This window comes from Galeopterus variegatus, unplaced genomic scaffold, assembly GCF_000696425.1.
Source record: "Galeopterus variegatus unplaced genomic scaffold, G_variegatus-3.0.2 Scaffold8202, whole genome shotgun sequence".
In the NCBI taxonomy this organism is placed as follows: Eukaryota; Metazoa; Chordata; class Mammalia; order Dermoptera; family Cynocephalidae; genus Galeopterus; species Galeopterus variegatus.
In genome coordinates this window covers 1-19,172 of record NW_007734313.1, presented here as the reverse complement: position 1 = coordinate 19,172, position 19,172 = coordinate 1, and the positions used below count along the sequence as shown (strand labels likewise).

The following is a 19,172-nucleotide window of genomic DNA, read 5'->3' as shown; positions in this document are numbered from 1 at the left end:
CGTATTCATGAAGTCTGTGTCCAGTCCTACTTCCTGAAGTGTTTCTCCTATGTTTTCTTTAAGAAGTTTTATCTGGGCTGGCCCGGTGGCGCACTTGGTAGAGTGCGGCGCTTGGGAGTGTGGCGCCACTCCCACCGAGGGTTCGGATCCCATATAGAGACCGGTCCGCTCACTGGTTGAGCGCAGTGCGGGCGCGGTGCCGAGGGTTGCGATCCCGTTGCCAGTCAGTAGAAAAGACAAAAAGGAAAAAAAAAAAAGAAGTTTTATCATTTCAGGGTGTATATTTAATTCTTTAATTTATTTTGAGTTGATTTAAGTATATGGTGAGAGGTATGGGTCTAGTTTCATTCTCCTGCATATGGATATCCAGTTATCCCAGCACCATTTGCTAAAGAGGCAGTCTCTTCCCCAGTGACAAAGGCTTGGTGCCTTTGTCAAAGAGCAGATGGCTGTAGGTGTGTGGGTTGATTTCTGGATTCCCTATTCTATTTCATTGATCAATGTGTCTGTTTTTATGCCACTACCATGCTATTTTGGTTATTATACCTTTGTAGTATAGTTTAAAGTCAGGTAGTGTTTTTGCTCAGAATTGCTTTGGCTATGCATGGTCTTTTGTTATTCCATATAAATGTCTGGATAGTTTTTTTCCATTTCTGATAAAAATGTCATTGGAATTTTGATGGGGATTGCATTGAATTTGTATATCACTTTGGGTAGTATGAACATTTTCACAATGTTGATTCTTCCAATCCAAGAGTATGGGATATCTTTCCATCTTCTTGTATCCTCTCTAATTTCTCTCAGCAGTGGTTTGTAGTTCTTATTATAGAGATTTTTCACATCCTTGGTTAACTCAATTCTGAAGTTTTTTATTTTTTGGTGGCTATTGTAAATGGGCAAGCTTTCTGGATTTCTCTTTCTGCATGTTCACTATTGGAGAATAGAAATGCTACTGATTTTTGTGTGTTGATTTTGTATCCTGCTACTTTGCTGAAATCATTTATCAACTCCAAGAGTTTTTTTGTAGAGGCTTTAGGCTGTTCGATATATAGGATCATGTCATCTGCAAAGAGGGACAGTTTGACTTCATCTTTTCCAATCTGGATGCCCTTTATTCCCTTTTCTTCTCTGATTGCTCTGGCTAGTACTTCTAACACTATTTTGAATAGGAGTGGTGAGAATGGGCATCCTTGTCTAGTTCCTGTTCTTAAATCACACAGTATGTACTTATCATGTCTTGGCTTCTTTCCTTTAACATAATGTTTTTGAAGTTCATCCATGTTGTTGCATGTTAGTTCATTGCTTTTTATTGTTGAGTAGTATTCCATGTATAGCTATATCACAATTTTGTTTTGTTTTTTTTTTTTGACCGGTAAGGATTACGCAACCCTTGGCTTGGTGTTGTCCGCACCACGCTCAGCCAGTGAGTGCACCGGCCATCCCTATATAGGATCTGAACCCATGGCCTTGGTGCTAACAGCACCACACTCACCCGAGTGAGCCAGGGGGCTGGCCCCACAATTTGTTTATTCACCTGTTGATAGTTATATGCTTGTGTATTAGTCTGCTAGGGCTACCATAACAAATACCACAGTCTGGGTGGCTTAAACAATAGGAATACATTTTCTCACAGTACTGGGGACTTGAAGTCCAAGATGACAGTGCTGGCAGGTTTGATTTCTCCTGGGGCCTCTCTCCTTAGTCTACAAATGTCTGCCTTCTTTCTGTGCATTTCAGATAAGGGATGCTCAATCTGTAGCACTTTACACTCTCACTTGCATTGTGTGATAGTTCCAGTTACTCTATATCTTCTCCAACACTTGGTGGTGTTGTTAGATATGTAGGGTTATCACATTGTCATTAGTTCACATTTCCCTCATGGCTAATGATGTTCAACAGCTTTTCACATGCTTATTGTTCAAATATGTTGCCCACCATTTTTATTGGGATGTTTGTCTTCTTATTAATAAGTTGTAGGAATTTTTGAACACTTTAGATGTTCCTTTGTTAGGTATATGTATTTTGAATATTTTCTCCCAGTCACTGGCTTGCCTTTTTATTTTCTTAATAAAGTCTTTCTAAGAGCAGAGGTTTTAAATTTTTGATGAAATCCAGTTTACCAATTTTCTTTTATACTTTGTACTTCTATGTCCTATCTAATAAATCTTTGCATACACCAAGGTGCATAGACTTTCTTTTAGGAATTTTATACTTTCAGATTTTATATTTAGATCTACGATGCATTACAAGATAATATTTGTGTATGATGTAAGATAAGGGTCAAGGTTCATTTTTTTCCCACATGGATGTGAAGTTGTTTGGCACTATTTGTTGAAAAGACTATTGTTTCACCATTGAATTATCTAAAAGCCTTTGACAAAAATCAAATGATTATATACTCATATGTGTGGGTCTATTTCTGCACTCTCTTCTATTCCATGGATGCATATGTCTATCCATAGTCAGTATCATGTACTCATACGTGTGGGCCTATTTCTGCACTCTCTTCTATTCCATGGATGCATATGTCTATCCATAGTCAGTATCATATACTCATACGTGGGCCTATTTCTGCACTCTCTTCTATTCCATGGATGCGTATGTCTATCCATAGTCAGTATCATGTACTCATACGTGTGGGCCTATTTCTGCACTCTCTTCTATTCCATGGATGCATATGTCTATCCATAGTCAGTATCATATACTCATACGTGGGCCTATTTCTGCACTCTCTTCTATTCCATGGATGCATATGTCTATCCATAGTTAGTATCATATACTCATACGCGTGGGCCTATTTCTGCCCCACTTCTATTCCGTGGATGCATATGTCTATCCATAGTCAGTATCATATACTCATGTGTGTGGGTCTATTTCTGCACTCTCTTCTATTCCATGGATGCATATGTCTATCCATAGTCAGTATCATATACTCATACGTGGGCCTATTTCTGCACTCTCTTCTATTCCATGGATGCATATGTCTATCCATAGTCAGTATCATGTACTCATACGTGTGGGTCTCTTTCTGCACTCTCTTCTATTCCATGGATGCATATGTCTATCCATAGTCAGTATCATGTACTCAATACTCATGTGTGTGGGTCTATTTCTGCACTCTCTTCTATTCCATGGATGCATATGTCTATCCATAGTCAGTATCATATATACTCATACGTGTGGGCCTATTTCTGCACTCTCTTCCATCCCATGGATGCGTATGTCTATCCATAGTCAGTATCACAGTGCCTTGATTAATATATTTTTGTAGTAAGTCAAGAAATGAGTTAGTGTGAGTCCTCCAAATGTGTTCTTTCTCAAAATATTTCGCTATTATGCATCCATTTCTACATAAATTTAGAATGTGCTTATCATTTTCTACAGAAAAAACCTACTTGGGCTTTGATTAGCATTGTTTTGAATGTACAGATCAGTATGGAGAGAGTGGGGATTTTAACAACATTGAGTCTTCCAGCCCATAAACATGATGTACCCATCCATTTGCTTGTTTAGGTCAGTCTTTTATATCATTCAACAATGTTTTGTACTTTTCAGTGTACGGGTATTGATGGAGTTTGGATGTGTTGTCCCCTCCAAACCTCATGTGGAAATCTGATCCCCAATGTGGCAGTGTTGGAAACTGATTGAGTCATGGGGGCGGATCCCTTATGAATGGATTAATCCCCGCCCTGGTGGAGGGGGGATTAATGAGTGAGTTCTCGCTCCATTAGTTCCTGCAAGAGCTTGTTGTTTGTAGGAACCTGGCACTACTTCTCTCTCTCGCTTCCTCTCTGGCCATGTGATCTGCTTGTACCCACTGGCTGCCTGCCACTTTTGCTCCATGAGTAGAAGCAGCCTGAGGCCCATGCCCATGCAGCTGTCCCAGAATCGTAAGCCAAATAAAACCTTTTTCCTTTATAAATTACCCAGTCTCAGGTATTTCTGTTATAGCAACACAAAACAGACTAAAACAGCTATTATATATATTTCGTGAAATTCATCCCACTGACGTTTAGTATATTCATAGAGTTGTGCAGCCATCATCATAATCAATTTGAGAACATTTTAATTATTTTTTTAAAATACTGTACTCTTTAGCCTTCACCACCAGAATCCCCATTTAGATCTTTAATCTATTTTGAATTAATTTTTGTGCATTGTGTGAAATAAGGGTCTAAATTCATTCTTTTGCATCTAGTTGTCTTAACAATATTTGTTAAAAAGACTATTTCTAGTTGTCTTATCAATTGTTGAAAAGGCTATTTCCTCCTCCATTAATTGGTTTGGGTACCCTTATCAAAAATCAATAGACTGTAGATACATGGGTTTATTCTTGACTCTCAATTCTATGTCATTAATCAATATATCTATCCTTATGTCATTACCACACTGTCATGATTACTATTACTTTGTAATAAGATTTGAAATTGGAAAGTATGAGTCCTCCTGCTTTATTTTTATTTTTCAAGATTGTTTGGCTATTCTGTATCTTTTGAATTTCTGTATGAATTTTAGGATCAGTTTGTTAATATCTACAAAGAAGCCACCTGAGATTCTAATAGTGTTTGTGTTGAATCGGTAGATCAATTTTGGGAAAATTTCATTCTTTTTATGGTTGAGTAGTATTCCATTGTGTATATATACCAAATTTTCCTTATCTAGTCATACACTGATGGACATTTAGATTGGTTCCATCTCTTGGTTATTGTAAATAGAGCTGCAATAAACATGGGAGTGCAGGTACCTTTGACATTTTGATTTCATTCCTTTGGGTATATACCCAGTAGTGGGATTGCTGGATTGTATGGTTGTTTTATCTGTACTTGTTTGAGAAACCTCCATCCTGTTTTCCAGAATGGCTGTACTAATTTACAGTCCCACCAACAGGGTAGAAAGTGTTCCCCTTTCTCTGCATCCTCACCAGCATGTTATTCTCTGTCTTTTTTATGATAGACAGCTTAAGTGGAGTGAGATGATACCTCAGTGTGGTTTTGATTTGCATTTCCCTGATGTTGAGTATTTTTCATATACTTGTTGGCCATTTGTATATATTCTTTTGAGAAATGTCTATTCAGCTTCTATGCCCATTTTTAATTGGATTATTTGTTTTCTTTTAAGTTATTTGAGTTCCTTGTATATTCTGAATATTAATCCCTTGTTCAATGTATAGCTTGCAGATATTTTCTCCCATTCTGTAGGTTGCCTTTTCACTCTGTTGATTGTTTCCTTTGCTGTGCAAAAGCTTTTTCATTTGACATAATCCCATTTGTTTATGTTTTCTTTTGTTGCTTGTGCTTTTGAGGTCTTATTCATAAAGTCTTTGCCCAGTCCTACATCCTGAAGTGTTTTCCCTGTGTTTTCTTTTAGGCGTTTATAGCTTCAGATCTTATATTTAATTCTTTAATCAATTTCGAGTTTATTTTGGTATATAGTGAGAGGTACAAGTCTAGTCTGACTCTTCTACACATGGATATCTGGTTTTCCCAGCACCATTTGCTGAAGAGGCTATCCTTTCACAAATGTATGTTCTTGATGCCTTTCTCAAAGATCAGTTGGCTGTAAGGATATGGATTGATTTCTGAGTTCTCTATTCTGTTCCACTTGTCCATCTGTCTGTTTTTATGCCACTACCATGCTGTTTTGGTTATTTATTGTATAATTTGAAGTCAGGTAATGTAATACCTCTGGCTTTATTTTTTTTCTCAGGATTGCTTTGGCTATTTGGGGTCTTTTGTTGTTCCATATGAATGTTAGGATTGTGTTTACTATTTCTGTGAAGAATGTCATTGGTATTTTGATGAGGATTGCATTGAATCTGTAGATCACTTGGGATACTATGGCCATTTCCACAATGCTAATTCTTCCAATCTGTGAACATGGAATGGCTTTCCATGTTTTGGTGTCCTGTTTAATTTCTTTCAGCAGTGTTTTGTAGCTCGAATTGTAGAGATCATTTACCTCCTTTGTTAAATTTATTTCTAGGTATTTTATTCTTTTTAGTTAGTCTAGCTAATGGTTTTTCTATTTTATCTTCTCAAAACACCAACTTTTTGTTTCTTTGATCCTTTGTGTCATTTTTTAAATCTCTATTTCATTTAATTCTGCTCTGCTCTGATCTTATTTATTGCCATCTAATAATTTTAGGATTAGATTGTTTTTGTTTTTCTACTTCGTTGCAATATAATATTAGGTTGTTTATTTGAAATCTTTCTATTCTTTTAATACAAGCATTTATTGCAGTAAACTTCCCTCTTAGTACTGCTTTTGCATACTTATCCTATAGGTTTTGGTAAGTTGTGCTTGTATGTTTGTTTGCTTCAATGATTTTAAAATTTCCTGCTGTATTTCTTTTTTGACCCGTTGGTCATTCAGGAGCATGTTGTTTAGTTTCCATGTATTTGTATAGTTTCCAAAGTTTTGTTCGTGATTAATTTCTAATTTTATTCTATTGTGGTCTGAAATATACTTGATATGATTTCAATCTTTTTAAATTTGTTGAAACTTACTTTGTAGCCTAACATATGGTCTGTCCTAGAGAATGATCTGCATGCTGATGAGAAGAATATATATTCTGCAGTTGTTTGATGAAATGTTCTGTAAATGTCTATCAAATCCATTTGGTCTAAAGTGCTGTTTAAATCCAATGTTTGTCTGCTACTTTTTTGTCTAGATGATCTGTCCATTGCTGAGAGCAGCATGTCAGAGTCCCCAACTATTATTGTGTTTGGGTCTTATCTCTTCCTTTATTTGTTGTATATGTCTGGCTGTTCTGATTTCAAGTGCATATATATTTATGATTGTTGTATCCTATTGATGCATTGATCCTTTTATAATTATATAACATACTTGTCTCTTTTTATAGTTCTTGGTTTTAAGTCTATTTTATCTGGTATAAGTATGGTGACTCCTGTTCATTTTTGGTTTCCATTTGTGTGGAATATCTTTTTCCATCCCTTCACTATTAGTCTATGTATATCTTTATTGGTGAAGTGAGTTTCTTGCAGCCAGTTTATATCTTTTAAGTAGGGAATTTAATCTATTTAGGGTTGTTGTTGAAAGGTGTTGCCTTGTTCCTGCCATTTTATTAATTTTTTATGATTTTATATTTCTTTTGTTCCTTTCATTCCCTTTTATTGTTTGTCTTTGCTGGGGTTTTTTTTGTAGTGATAAAATACATTTTTTTCTTTCTTTTTTGCATATCTGTTCTACTAGAGGTTTCTGTTCTTTCTTGTGTATCTATGGTGATATATATCGCTCTTTTGATTCCAGATGTAGGACTCCCTTGGGGATCTTTTGAAGGGCTCATCTTGTGGTGGTGAATTCCTACAGCTTTCGTTGTTTGGAATAAACACCATTTCTCCTTCATTTCTGAAGGAAAACTTTGCTGGATATAGTATTTTTGGTTGACAGTCTTTTTCTTTTAGGACTTTGAGTATATCATCTCACACTCTCCTGGCCTGTAGGGTTTCTGTTGAGAAGTCTGCTGTTAGCCTGATAGGGATTCCCTTATAATAGATGATCTGATGCTTTTCTCTTGCTGTGTTTATAATTATTTCTTTGTCTTTGATTTTTGAAAGTTTGACTACAGTGTGTCTTGGGGAGGTCCTTTTTGGGTTGAATCTGTTTGGGGATCTTTGAGCTTCTTGGATCTGTGGGACCATTTCTTTCTCAATACTTGGAAGTTATGGGCTATTATTTCATTGAATAGGCTTTCAATGCCTTTTCCTTTCTCCTCCCCTTCTGGTACACCCATAATATGGATGTTTATATGCTTATGGTTATCAGAGAGATCTCATAGTCTTTCTTCATTTCTTTAAAATTCTTTTTTCTTTTTGTTTTTTGGTCTAACTGTGTTAATTCAAAAACCCTGTCTTCTAGTCTACTGCTTATGTTCTTGGTTGTATTTTTTATTTCATTGAACAAATTCTTCAGTACCAGATTTCTGCATGGTTCTTTTTAATTTTTTTCTGTCTCTTTGTTGAATTTCCAATACATATCCTGGATTTTTTTTTTTTTTTTTTTTTTTTTTTTTTTTAATTATTCTATTTACCCATTATAATGTTTCTTATTCTGTAGTGTACTTTGTGGAATATTAACATAGCAACTTATCTGTCTTTTGATCATTATTTACAGATTTCTGTTTTTTCATCCATCATGTTGAGTTTCCTTAATATTGACATTTGGGATTTCTCTTCAAGGAATTCACTAGTTTCCTGTTGTTTGGGATCTGATATTGAAGAATTGCAGTATTCTTTTGGGGGTGTCATGTTTCCCTGTTCTTTCATGCTTCTCATATCTCTGCATTGATGTTTGGGCATCTGGTGGTATAGTCACTTCTTTCGACTTTGGGAATGGTTTTTGAGGGGAAAGACTCTTACCTATACAAGTGTTTTATATTGATAATCAGGCTGGGCTACATAAGTTTGATTCTGGGTAGACATGTTTGCTGGCTTTCTCCCAGTACCTTCTCTGCTAGTGTGGGTGGGCTGCTTTGGCAGAAGGGATGCTGGGAACTCAGGGAAGATGGCTTGGATCTAGGTGGCTTGTACACTCCCAGCGTGCTCTCTGATGGTGCTAGCAAGCTCACTACAGAAGAACTCTGAGCTCCTGGAGGAGTCAGGCATGGGTCCAGGCAACCAGTTCAAGGGGCCAGCACAGCCCCCACTCACTGTCCACTGGAGTGGGTGTGGAACATTGAGTTGGTGGGACTGTGAGCTCCTGGGAAAAGGAGGGTGTGGACAACCCACTCTCCAGACATAGGCAGTTTCCCTATGTGGAGCAGGGCTCTCTGCTGCTGGAAAGAAGGAGAGCATGTATCCAGGCAGCCAGCATGCTCCCCCTCCCTTTGTTCTCCACCAGGATGTGTAGGGCTGCTATGTTGGTGAGACTCTGGGCTCCCCTGGCTCCTATCCCAAAATGGCAATGTCCAACCACAACCCAGGACTGAGTAGGGAGGGGTTGACTCTGTGTGTAGTTCCCCTCTGGGAAAATACAGTTGTGTGAGCTCTTAGACACTCCACATGCTGGGCTCACTGTCTGTGAGGGTCATGCAGTCACCCTGCAGCCTGGTTTGCAGGCATCTAAGGTGGGAGCACCAGCCACCAGTTCTCTTCTACCTACCTTTTCCTGGCAGTGAAGGGTTTTTTGAGTCTCCACGTCAGTCCGGTTTGGAAGTTTCTTCTCTCCTTCTATGTTGCAATCTCGAGTTTCTGGGTCTTGGGGGATTTTCCTCACTGTCTAGCTGGGATTCTGTTGCTTTCTCCTTGATACTACTCTTCAGGTGTCTGTCTGTTTGTTGCTTTGGAATTTTTTTGCACTAGAGGTGAGGGCTAGCTGCCTCTAGTCAGCTGTCTTACTGGATAAAAAACATGGATGTTATGGGGAGTTTTTAAAAATACATCTTTCAAAAAAAAAAAGGAAAAAACAAAAACAAAAAATATATAAGTACAACTTTGTAGTTATTGATTTTTCAGTCTTTTACAAATATTGAGACTTGTGTTATGAGCAGCATTTCATCGTCATGCCCAGTGTTCCATGTACACTTGAAAACAATGCATGTTTTTTTGTTGTCAGATGGAATGCTCTATAAATGTTTATTAGGTCAAGTTTGTTAATAATGTTTTTAAATTTCTATCCTTACTGAGTTTCTGTTTATTTGTTCTATCAGTTATTGAGAGAAGAGTGTTGAAATCTCCAATTATATTTACAGGGTTTTTTTCCTTTCAGTTCTGTCATGTTACTTCATGTATGAAACTGTGTTATTAGATGCATATACATTTAGGTTAATTATTACTTCTGGATGAATTATTCTATTTACCCATTATAATGTTTCTTATTCTGAAGTGTACTTTGTGGAATATTAACATAGCAACTTATCTGTCTTTTGATCATTATTTACATAGAATATCTTTCCAGGCTTTTATTTTTAGTTTTTCTATGCCCTTATATTTAAAATGGTATTCCTGTAGACAGCATATGGTTAGGTCTTGCTTTTTATCCAGTCTGACAATTTCTGTCATTTAGTTGTGGTCCTTAGATCGTTTACATTTAATGTTATTTTCAGTATAGTTCTGTGTAAATTTACCATGTTATTAGTTTTTTATTTGTCCCATTTATTCTTTGTTCCTTTTTTTCTCCTTTCCTGCCTTCCTTTATATTAAACATTTTTTAGTATTCCATTCTATTTCTATTTATGGCCTTATTTGTATCTTTTTTTCTGATTTCTCTAGATTATAGACCATGTACATTTTTTTCTACTTAACATTCATTTACTTGATATTTTACTTGTATATTCACACACATAGTCTTGCCTTGAACTCTTCTTTATTCTGAGGTAATGCTTCTGTGGCCATTTGTGGTGCATAATAGAAATCTCAATTTATGGTCTTATGAGGGTCATTTTCCTTCATTTAAATATTTATAGTTTAAGCCAATGGGAAGGATTTCGATTTAATTGCCATAACCAGTGAGACCTCCAGCACTGTAGATACTGCAGTGGGCGGCTGAACCAGGACCAAGGCCACCAGCCCTGCACTCAATGGGGACAGAAATAGTAAAGCATACCTCAGAAATGTGTGTTTCTGACATATTTGTATATAAATTTCTAGCAGGTTCCTTCCCCTGTGCAGTTCAGCATGTGTCCCACTACACCAGGTCTGGATCAGCATGCCAGCCCCACATATGCCTGTGTCTATGTGCACCCATACTTTTTATCTAGTAGCATTTCTTTTTGCCAGAAGAATTTCCTTTAAATATTCTAATGCAGCTTTCTTGGCATCAAATTCTCTTGGGTCTTGCTTATTTTTAAAAGTTTATTGCCTTCATTTCTGAAAAACATTTTTTTCTGCATTTAGAATTCTAGGTTGGTAGTATTTTGGGTTTTTCTTTCAGCACTTTAGCAATGTTGTTTCATTGTCTTCTGGCTTGGATAGTTTCTGGAGAGAAATCTGAGGTTAGATTTTTATCTTTATTTCTCTGTCATAGTGTGCCTGTTTTTACTCTGGATGTTTTAAATACATTCTCTTTGTCACTCCTTTCCAACAATTAGACTTTCAGCAACTGGAATTCGTGGTGTTTTCCGTTTAGTTCTGTGTCTATTAACTGATTTTTTGTTTTTCTTAGTTATGGGTCTTATACTCTTACTTATGGACTTATCTAGTAATCTCTGATTGGATCTGGAATTTGTATATTTTACATTGTTGAGATCTGTATTTTAAAAGTGCGGGGTTTTATCCTGCCAAACTGTTACTTGCTGGTTGCTTAATCTTTTTGAGGACCATTTTCAAACTCTTTAAGGTAGGTCTAGAGTGGCCTTTATTTTAGGGCTAATTTTATCCCCTAGCTAAGATGTGACCTTTCCTGGGTCTCTATTGAATGCCTTGTGTATTCGGTGCATTGTCAAAGTGTCTCCACACCGGCTGATAGGATCTTGACTGATTCCTGGCCCTACTTGAAATGTGGGGATTGTTTGGCATATAGTTTTCCTGGTAATGGTTCTTTCCTAGGAAGTTATTTTTTGCTTGGCTTCATAGCGTTTCACCCATGCATGTGCAGATTTCTGGCACTGTTTCTGTACATAGCTCCCTCTTCTTTGGTGCTCTGCTTCATAAATTCTACCCAACTCAGTTTCTCTAAACTCTGATTTTTGTCTTTTGAACTTAGTGAGCTCATTGGGCTGTATTTTAGTTCCTTCTCCCTGCATCATGGTCCAGAATTTGCCTCTATGCTAGATGCTGGGGCACCCTTGGCTTCACTTGTTGGTTCTCTTTCCCTTGGGGATCATAATTCTTTGCTACTATTGTCTATTGTCTGAAAATAAGTTTTCCCTCCTATATTTTGTCCCCTCACCCCTTTTTTTAGTTGTTTATGGAAACAAGTTATTATGACCTTGTTACTCCCTCTTGTGTGGATAATAGCTGTTTTAAAGCCCTGGTCTGCTAATACTATCATGTCTGTTACTTTTGAATCTGTTTACATTGACTAATTTTTGTTCCAGTTGTGAGTCACATTTTCATGCAACTTTACATGTCCGGAATTTTTAAAATTAGATACTGAACATTGTGAATTTTGCTTTTTGAACAATAGATTTTGCTTTCTTCCTTTCCAGAATGTTGGAGTTGGTACTTGCAGATCAACTGGTACTTTCAAGATTGTTTTAAAGCTTTGGTAGGGCAGGTCTAAAGTATCCTTTTCTGTAGGAGTGATACTGGAGGAGAGGTTCTAGAGAGGCCTGATAGCCAGCCTCAACCTACCTCGCCCTCTACCAGGTTCTTGACACTACCACAGGAAAGAATACAAGCGCAGAATAACAGTAGAAAGTGAAAATATGTTTAATATAGTGAATAAAAAATACAGATTTCACAAGGAGAGTGCAGTCCAACTCCAGTGACTGCCGCAGCAAGTTTAATACAAAAATAAGAAATACATGCTTAAAGTTTAGTATAAAGTGTAGGCTGGCTCAAGAGAGTGAGCAGCTGACTGCTAAAAGTAAGTTTAACACGGAAGTAAAGCATACACACCTCACCAGCAAAGTATGGGCTGGCCCCAGGGAGAGTGAGCAACGAACCCCCCCTTCTACCAGGGTTCCACTTTTATGATTTCACTATCTACCATATATTCATACTGTTTAATGAATATTCAACCAAGGGGGTGGTTCTCAGTTAAGTAATCTTGTCTCGCACATGCTCAGTTGTTCTCTTTTAGAGCATGCTTATTGGTCAAATTCCACCACATGCACCAAATATATTCAAGAATATTTGGTGCTCTCTAGTGCTTCCGGTGGAAGGTCGTTCAAAGAATAAACTCCTTTTTATTGAGTATGCTCAGCCACTGGAGTTGCATTCTCTTTTAGAGCATGCTTATTGGTCAAATTCCACCACATGCACCAAATATATTCAAGAATATTTGGTGCTCTCTAGTGCTTCCAGTGGAAGGTCGTTCAAAGAATAAACTCCTTTTTATTGAGTATGCTCAGCCACTGGAGTTGCATAAGTCTGCCCTTGTAATCTCAGTCTCCCCATGTTGGAACTGAAAATAGGTGCAAAAAGCAACAATAACTTTCCTCTAGGGGAGGGCCTAGAGAAGGGATCTGAGACCTTGGGGAGTGGCTTGAAACTCAGAGGTGTGTACTGAAACCTGAAGTCATAGAAACTGAGCACCTCCTATCTCAAGGGTAATTTAGCCGTACCACTAAGGTGTGATCCTTCTGGGGTCTCTATTAAATGCCCATCCCAATGTGCTTATTAAGGATTCTTCACTCTTGCACATTCAAACTCTGATGCTTTCCCAACTGTGTATTGGCCATTGGATTATTTATCTGGTTGCCGTTTGCTCAGCCATCTCGAGTTTCACCCTATGCACTCATGGCTTAGTATTCATCAACAGACTCAAGGAGATTCTCACATAAGTTTATGGAGATCTTTTTCATGTAGCTCCCTCATTTCTGAAACTCTACCCCATAAATTTCAGATGCTTATCTCTGTCTCCTCAACTCTGGAAAACCACTGTGCTCTGACTGGAATTTCCTTCCCTGAACCGCAGTCTGGAATGTGTCTCCAGATAGAACGCTAGGATGATCATAGCGCTCATCTTGTTTGTTTTTCTTCTCTCAGAGATCCCAGTTGCCTGTTGTCTAATGTCTGGAAGCAATTGTTTCTTTCTTACTTTTAACCAGTTTTCTAGTTGTTTACAATGGGAGGATACATTCAGTCCCAGTTACCATATCATGGCTATAAACAGAAGTATGTTATATCAGTTAAAAATCTTTGTTTTCAGCTGTTTGTCTCTAATAAATGTTATATAGCTTGATTTTTTAAAAAAATCCAATCTGAAAATATTTTTTATTAACTGAAGAGTTTAATACATTTGTATTTGTTTTTAGTACTGGTACATTTAGGTTTATTATTTCCTATTTATACTATGCTTTCTATTTACCACAATTGTTTTATATTTCTTTCTTTTCACTTTTCTGTCTTATGTGTTTGTTTTCTTTAAACACTTCTTACCCCCACTGCTCATTGGTTTGAAAGTTTTACATTCTATATCTATTCTTTTAGAAGTTAAAATCACAATATACATATTTAACAAAGTCTATTGTTAATATCACCAACCCCGTTTCTAAACAATACATGGACCTAAGCATATTTGAAAAATCAGCACAACACCCTACTCACTAGTATGCATGCTTGCTTGCACTTGCTCACAACACCCTACTCACTCTTACACACCTCCACCGATCTTTCACGATATTGTTGTGTATACTATTTTAGTTCCACCTTTTTATGTATCCCCCACAGGTAAGTCATAATTATTGTTCTTTTAGTCAATGCTTATTTGTTTCTACCCATATGTTTACAAAATCTTTGGTTCTTGCATTCTGTTCCTTCCTTCTAAGTTGTTTTGTTTCCTCAAACTACTTCCTTTCAGCAAAGATCTATGAGTTCATTTTTTCAATCTCTGTCTGAAAATGACTTTATTTTACCCTCAGTCTTGATGCTTGCTTGCACTTGCTCTTTCTGTCTCTCTCTCTCTTACACACCTCCACCGATCTTTCACGATATTGTTGTGTATACTATTTTAGTTCCACCTTTTTATGTATCCCCCACAGGTAAGTCATAATTATTGTTCTTTTAGTCAATGCTTATTTGTTTCTACCCATATGTTTACAAAATCTTTGGTTCTTGCATTCTGTTCCTTCCTTCGAAGTTGTTTTGTTTCCTCAAACTACTTCCTTTCAGCAAAGATCTATGAGTTCATTTTTTCAATCTCTGTCTGAAAATGACTTTATTTTACCCTCAGTCTTGAGAATTAGTTTAGCTGATATAAAATTCTAGGTTGAGAGTTATTTTCTCTTGGTAACTTTTAAAATAACTTTTGTCTTTTTGTTGTTGTTTAGAAGTCTGTTGTCATTCTGGTTGTTATTCTTTATAGGTTTGTCTTTTGTCCCTGGTTCATTTTAAGGTCTTTTCTTTCTCTTTGTTTTTAGTCTCACTGTTATACATCTAGGTATGGATTTACTTTTTTCTAGCTATGGTTTTATTGCTTCTTGTCAGTCAGAGTATTCATGCCTTTTATTAGTTCGGGAAAATTCTCAGATGTTAGTTCTTTGAATACTACTGCTTCCAAATTTACTCTGTCTCCCTCAACTCCTATAATATGCTTTTTGGTTCTCCTTCTAGTCTGCATGTTTATGAATCTTTTTATTGTAGTTTCTGTATATTTATGTGCTGTGATCTGTCTTCTAGTTCTTTCTCCTTCTTCAGTTGTACTCGTCTGTTCTTTGATAGACTCATTAAGTTTTTCATTTCAGCTACTACTTTTCTTTTGTTTCCAGAAGTTCTGTTTGATTCTCTTCCGAATCTGCCTGTTTTTTTTCCACCTTATCCTTTTTAAAATTTCTTTTTAAATGTCTTTAATACTTTTTTTTTCCTTTTTGTCTTTTTTACTGACTGGCAACGGTATCGCAACCCTCGGTGTTGCGCCCACACCGCGCTCAGCCAGTGAGCTTGCTTCTGCAAAGTAGCTCTGGGTCATCATTGGCATGGGACAAACTTTATGTTAAGGTTTATAACTGGGGATAGACAAGTAAAGCCAGTTTCCAGTATTGAGTGAAATTAGACCTAAGGTTTCAGTTTCTTAGAGAAGAAATTTTTTCCCTATCCAGAGACTTGATCAAGATAGACTTTTTGTGGTCTCTGTGAGGATGAGTGGCTTTTCTGCCCCTAGAGCCTCCTTTTACTTAGAGTACAGTCTTCAAGGGTTCCATATTATGTAGATGTCCCAGTTCTAACTCTCCATTAGTCCTAAATTCTTGTCTCCTATCCTTGTTTGAATGTGGAGGCATGAGACATCCACTATTACTGGGTCTTCCTACCCCTAACTTTAGCTTCAGGACTGCTCATTTGTTTCCTGTTCTGAATTTATTTCCTCTGTGTATGGCAGTAAGAATTTCTCTTTCTTTCCTGCAAGCACAGCTATGAATTGAAAAAAAAAATCTATTTTATCCAAAGGATTTTCATCTTAGCTTAGTCAACCATCTTACTCGAACCAGAAAAATCCAGTGTGATCTTTTCCAAACTCAAAATTGATCATATCGTGTCTAAAATCTATTTTATCCAAAGGATTTTCATCTTAGCTTAGTCAACCATTTTACTCGAACCAGAAAAATCCAGTGTGATCTTTTCCAAACTCAAAATTGATCATATCGTGTCTCTGTTTAAGATCTTTCAGTGGGTTTTTATTGTACCTAAGAAAAAGACCAAAATTTTAACATGGCTTACTAGGCCCTGTCTTGTAAGTTTTCTGTGTCTTTTCAACTACATCTCCCATCCTTCTTCCCTTTGGACTCTGAGCTCCAGCCACACTAGCCTTCTCTCAATTCTTACACTGTGTCATTCTCCCTGACTCCACAGGGCCTTTGAACTTAGCATTCCTTTACTTGAAAAGCTCCTCTCCCTAGCTCACTATATATCTCCTTGTTGTTCAGATCTCAGCTCAAGTGTCATTTACTCAGGGAAGCCTTTCCTGACTTCCCTGATGCTCTCAGTCTAGGTCAATTTCCTTTGAGATACACTTTTTATTCAGTAATATTTTCTTAGTATGTCTTTATACATTCATCTCTATCATTATTTGATTGGTACATGATTCTCCCAGTAGTCTGGAAGTTTCATGAGAGCAGAGACCATTTTGCTTATCTTTGAATATGCATCTAGGCACAATGACTGGAACATAGATTACAGTTAATAAATATAGGATGGGTGGGTGGGTAGATGGATGGGTGGATGGATGGATGAATAAAAGGAGATAAAAGGTTGGTTTGAAGAATGAGTAAGAGAGTGAATGAGTAAGGAAGCGAGAGGGATACAGGGAATAAGGTGGGAGAGAATTGTGGCCCAATAACTTATGCCAGGAGCAAGTGTTAGTGCTTTATACTTTGCCTCTCAGTTCTGTTATCTTCACATAATAGCAAATAAACGCTTCTCTGTAGGTGGCAGAGCACTTACATAAGACAAGTTTTGAAAAAAAAGTTGGGAGGAGTGGAATTATCTTGAACATTTGAAAGCATTTATGTAGCTTGAATCTCATAATATGGTTTTTAAAACATATTCTTATTTTCTGTAATGTGGATGTATACTTAATTTCTACTTGCCCACAGTCTTTTTCCCTCAGAGGTATTAGTGTTAGAGTTATCAGTCCTAATTTTATAATATTATAATCAATTTCAACATGCCAGTCATGAATTGGAAAATGGGTATTGTGAATGAAACAGGGGCTATCATTTTGTCTTTAACAACAACATAATTTATATTATATAATAATTGCAAGTGTGGCAAATATAGATAGAACTATAGACCAAACATAGATATATCTCAACTAGCTTTGGGGCTGGAGACTTTTAAGTGGGAAAGGTGATTTTTCTTTTCCCTTCTCTAAGTACGTTAAAGTAAAAAGAATGACTAGTTGACCACACTACTCATGGATATTATGTAAAGAAGTTTGAAACCTGAATTTATCTTTCCCAGAGTGCTTTGACATATTATTGCCACCTATATTACCTAAAGCTACTTATAGCCTAAATGTACTATCGTTAAAAGATTTGCCTCACTTTGTTTTTAATGTTGTAGTTTTTTCCAGTTATTATTATTTTTTAAATATGTGTAAAATAATCTTGTTTTTGCAGCACTTAAATGCAGAAAGGTCTTATAAGTCCCAGATTTCTACCTTACATAAGTCTGTTGTAAAGATGGAAGAGGAACTTCAGAAGGTTCAGTTTGAAAAAGTATCTGCCCTTGCGGATTTGTCTTCCACAAGGGAACTCTGTATTAAACTTGATTCAAGCAAAGAACTTCTTAATCGACAACTGGTTGCTAAAGATCAAGAAATAGAAATGGTATGTAATACATTTTTAAAAGCTTCCTTAAAAATTGCTATTTCTATAAAGTTACAACAATAAAAAATATTAAATATTAAATATTACATCAAACCATGTCTTTCAACTTTAGATTTATTTATTTTAAATTTTTATTTATTAGCATATTCATTCTTACAAATCGTGATATTTCTTTATGCCCTTTGCCCAACCTATCACTTCCCAACCCTCCCCCCTTCCCCCATCTTTAGTATCCTTAGGTTTGTTCTCTCCTTCTGAAAGTTCAACATATTTTTGTGGTCTTTTCTTTCTTTCTTTTTTTCTTTCCTTTTTTCTTTCCTCCTTCCCTCTGCTTGTCTCTTCCTCCCTCCCTTCCTTCCTTCCTAGCAGCCAGTTATGAGTGAGAACATGCGGCATTTCTGTTTCCTTGTCTGGTTTATCTCATTTAACACGACCCTCTCTAGACTCGTCCATGTTACTGCAAATGGCACAATTTCATTCTTTTTTATGGCTCAGTAGTATTCCATTGTATATATATATACCACATTTTCGTTATCCAGTTTTCTGTCAATGGACACTTAGGTTGGTTCCATGTCTTGGCTATTGTAAATAGAGCTGCAGTGAACATGGGAGTGCAGGTATCCTTTCAGCATGATGATTTCCCTTCCTTTGGATATTTACTCAGTAGTGGGATTGCTGGATCATGTGGTAGCTCTATCTGTAGTTGTTTGAGAAACCTCCATACTGTTTTCCATAATGGCTGTACTAATTTACAGTCCCACCAACAGTGTAGAAGAGTTCCCCTTTCCCCGCATCCTCACCAGCATTTGTTATTCTCAGCATTTTTAATAATGACCAGTCTAACTGGGGTGAGATAAAATGTCAGTGTGGTTTTGATTTGCATTTCTCTGATAACTAGTGATGCAAGCATTTTTTAATGTACCTGTTGGCTATTTGCCTGTCTTCCTTTGAAAAATGTCTGCTGATCTCCTTTGCCCATTTTTTAATGGGATTATTTGGTTTTTTTACTGTATACTTGTTTGAGTTCTTTGTATATTCTGGATATTAGTCGCTTGTCGGATGTATAGTTTGCAGATATTTTATACCATTCCTTAGGTTGTCTTTCCACCCTGTTGATTGTTTCCTTCACTGTAGAGAAGCTTTTTAGTTTGATATAATTCCATTTATTTATTTTTTCTTTTGTTGCTTGTGGTTTTGGGGTCTTAATTAAAGCCTTTGCCCAGTCCTATTACCTGCAGTATTTCCCCTATATTTTCCTTTAGTCATTTTATGGTTTCAGGTCTTA

General features: G+C 36.7%; 1 protein-coding gene across 1 annotated transcript in view; it reads left to right on the top strand.

Moving 5' to 3' along the window:
* LOC103608249 (testis-specific gene 10 protein-like) overlaps window positions 1–17,887 on the top strand; it is a gene marked incomplete at its 3' end in the record, with an annotated part of 68,945 nt that extends 51,058 nt beyond the window's left edge. The window contains exon 8 of the mRNA XM_008592705.1: window positions 17,678–17,887. Coding sequence (XP_008590927.1) covers window positions 17,678–17,887 — 210 coding nt within the window. The remainder of the gene's footprint in view (window positions 1–17,677) is intronic.
* Between the last annotated feature and the right edge of the window lie 1,285 nt (window positions 17,888–19,172).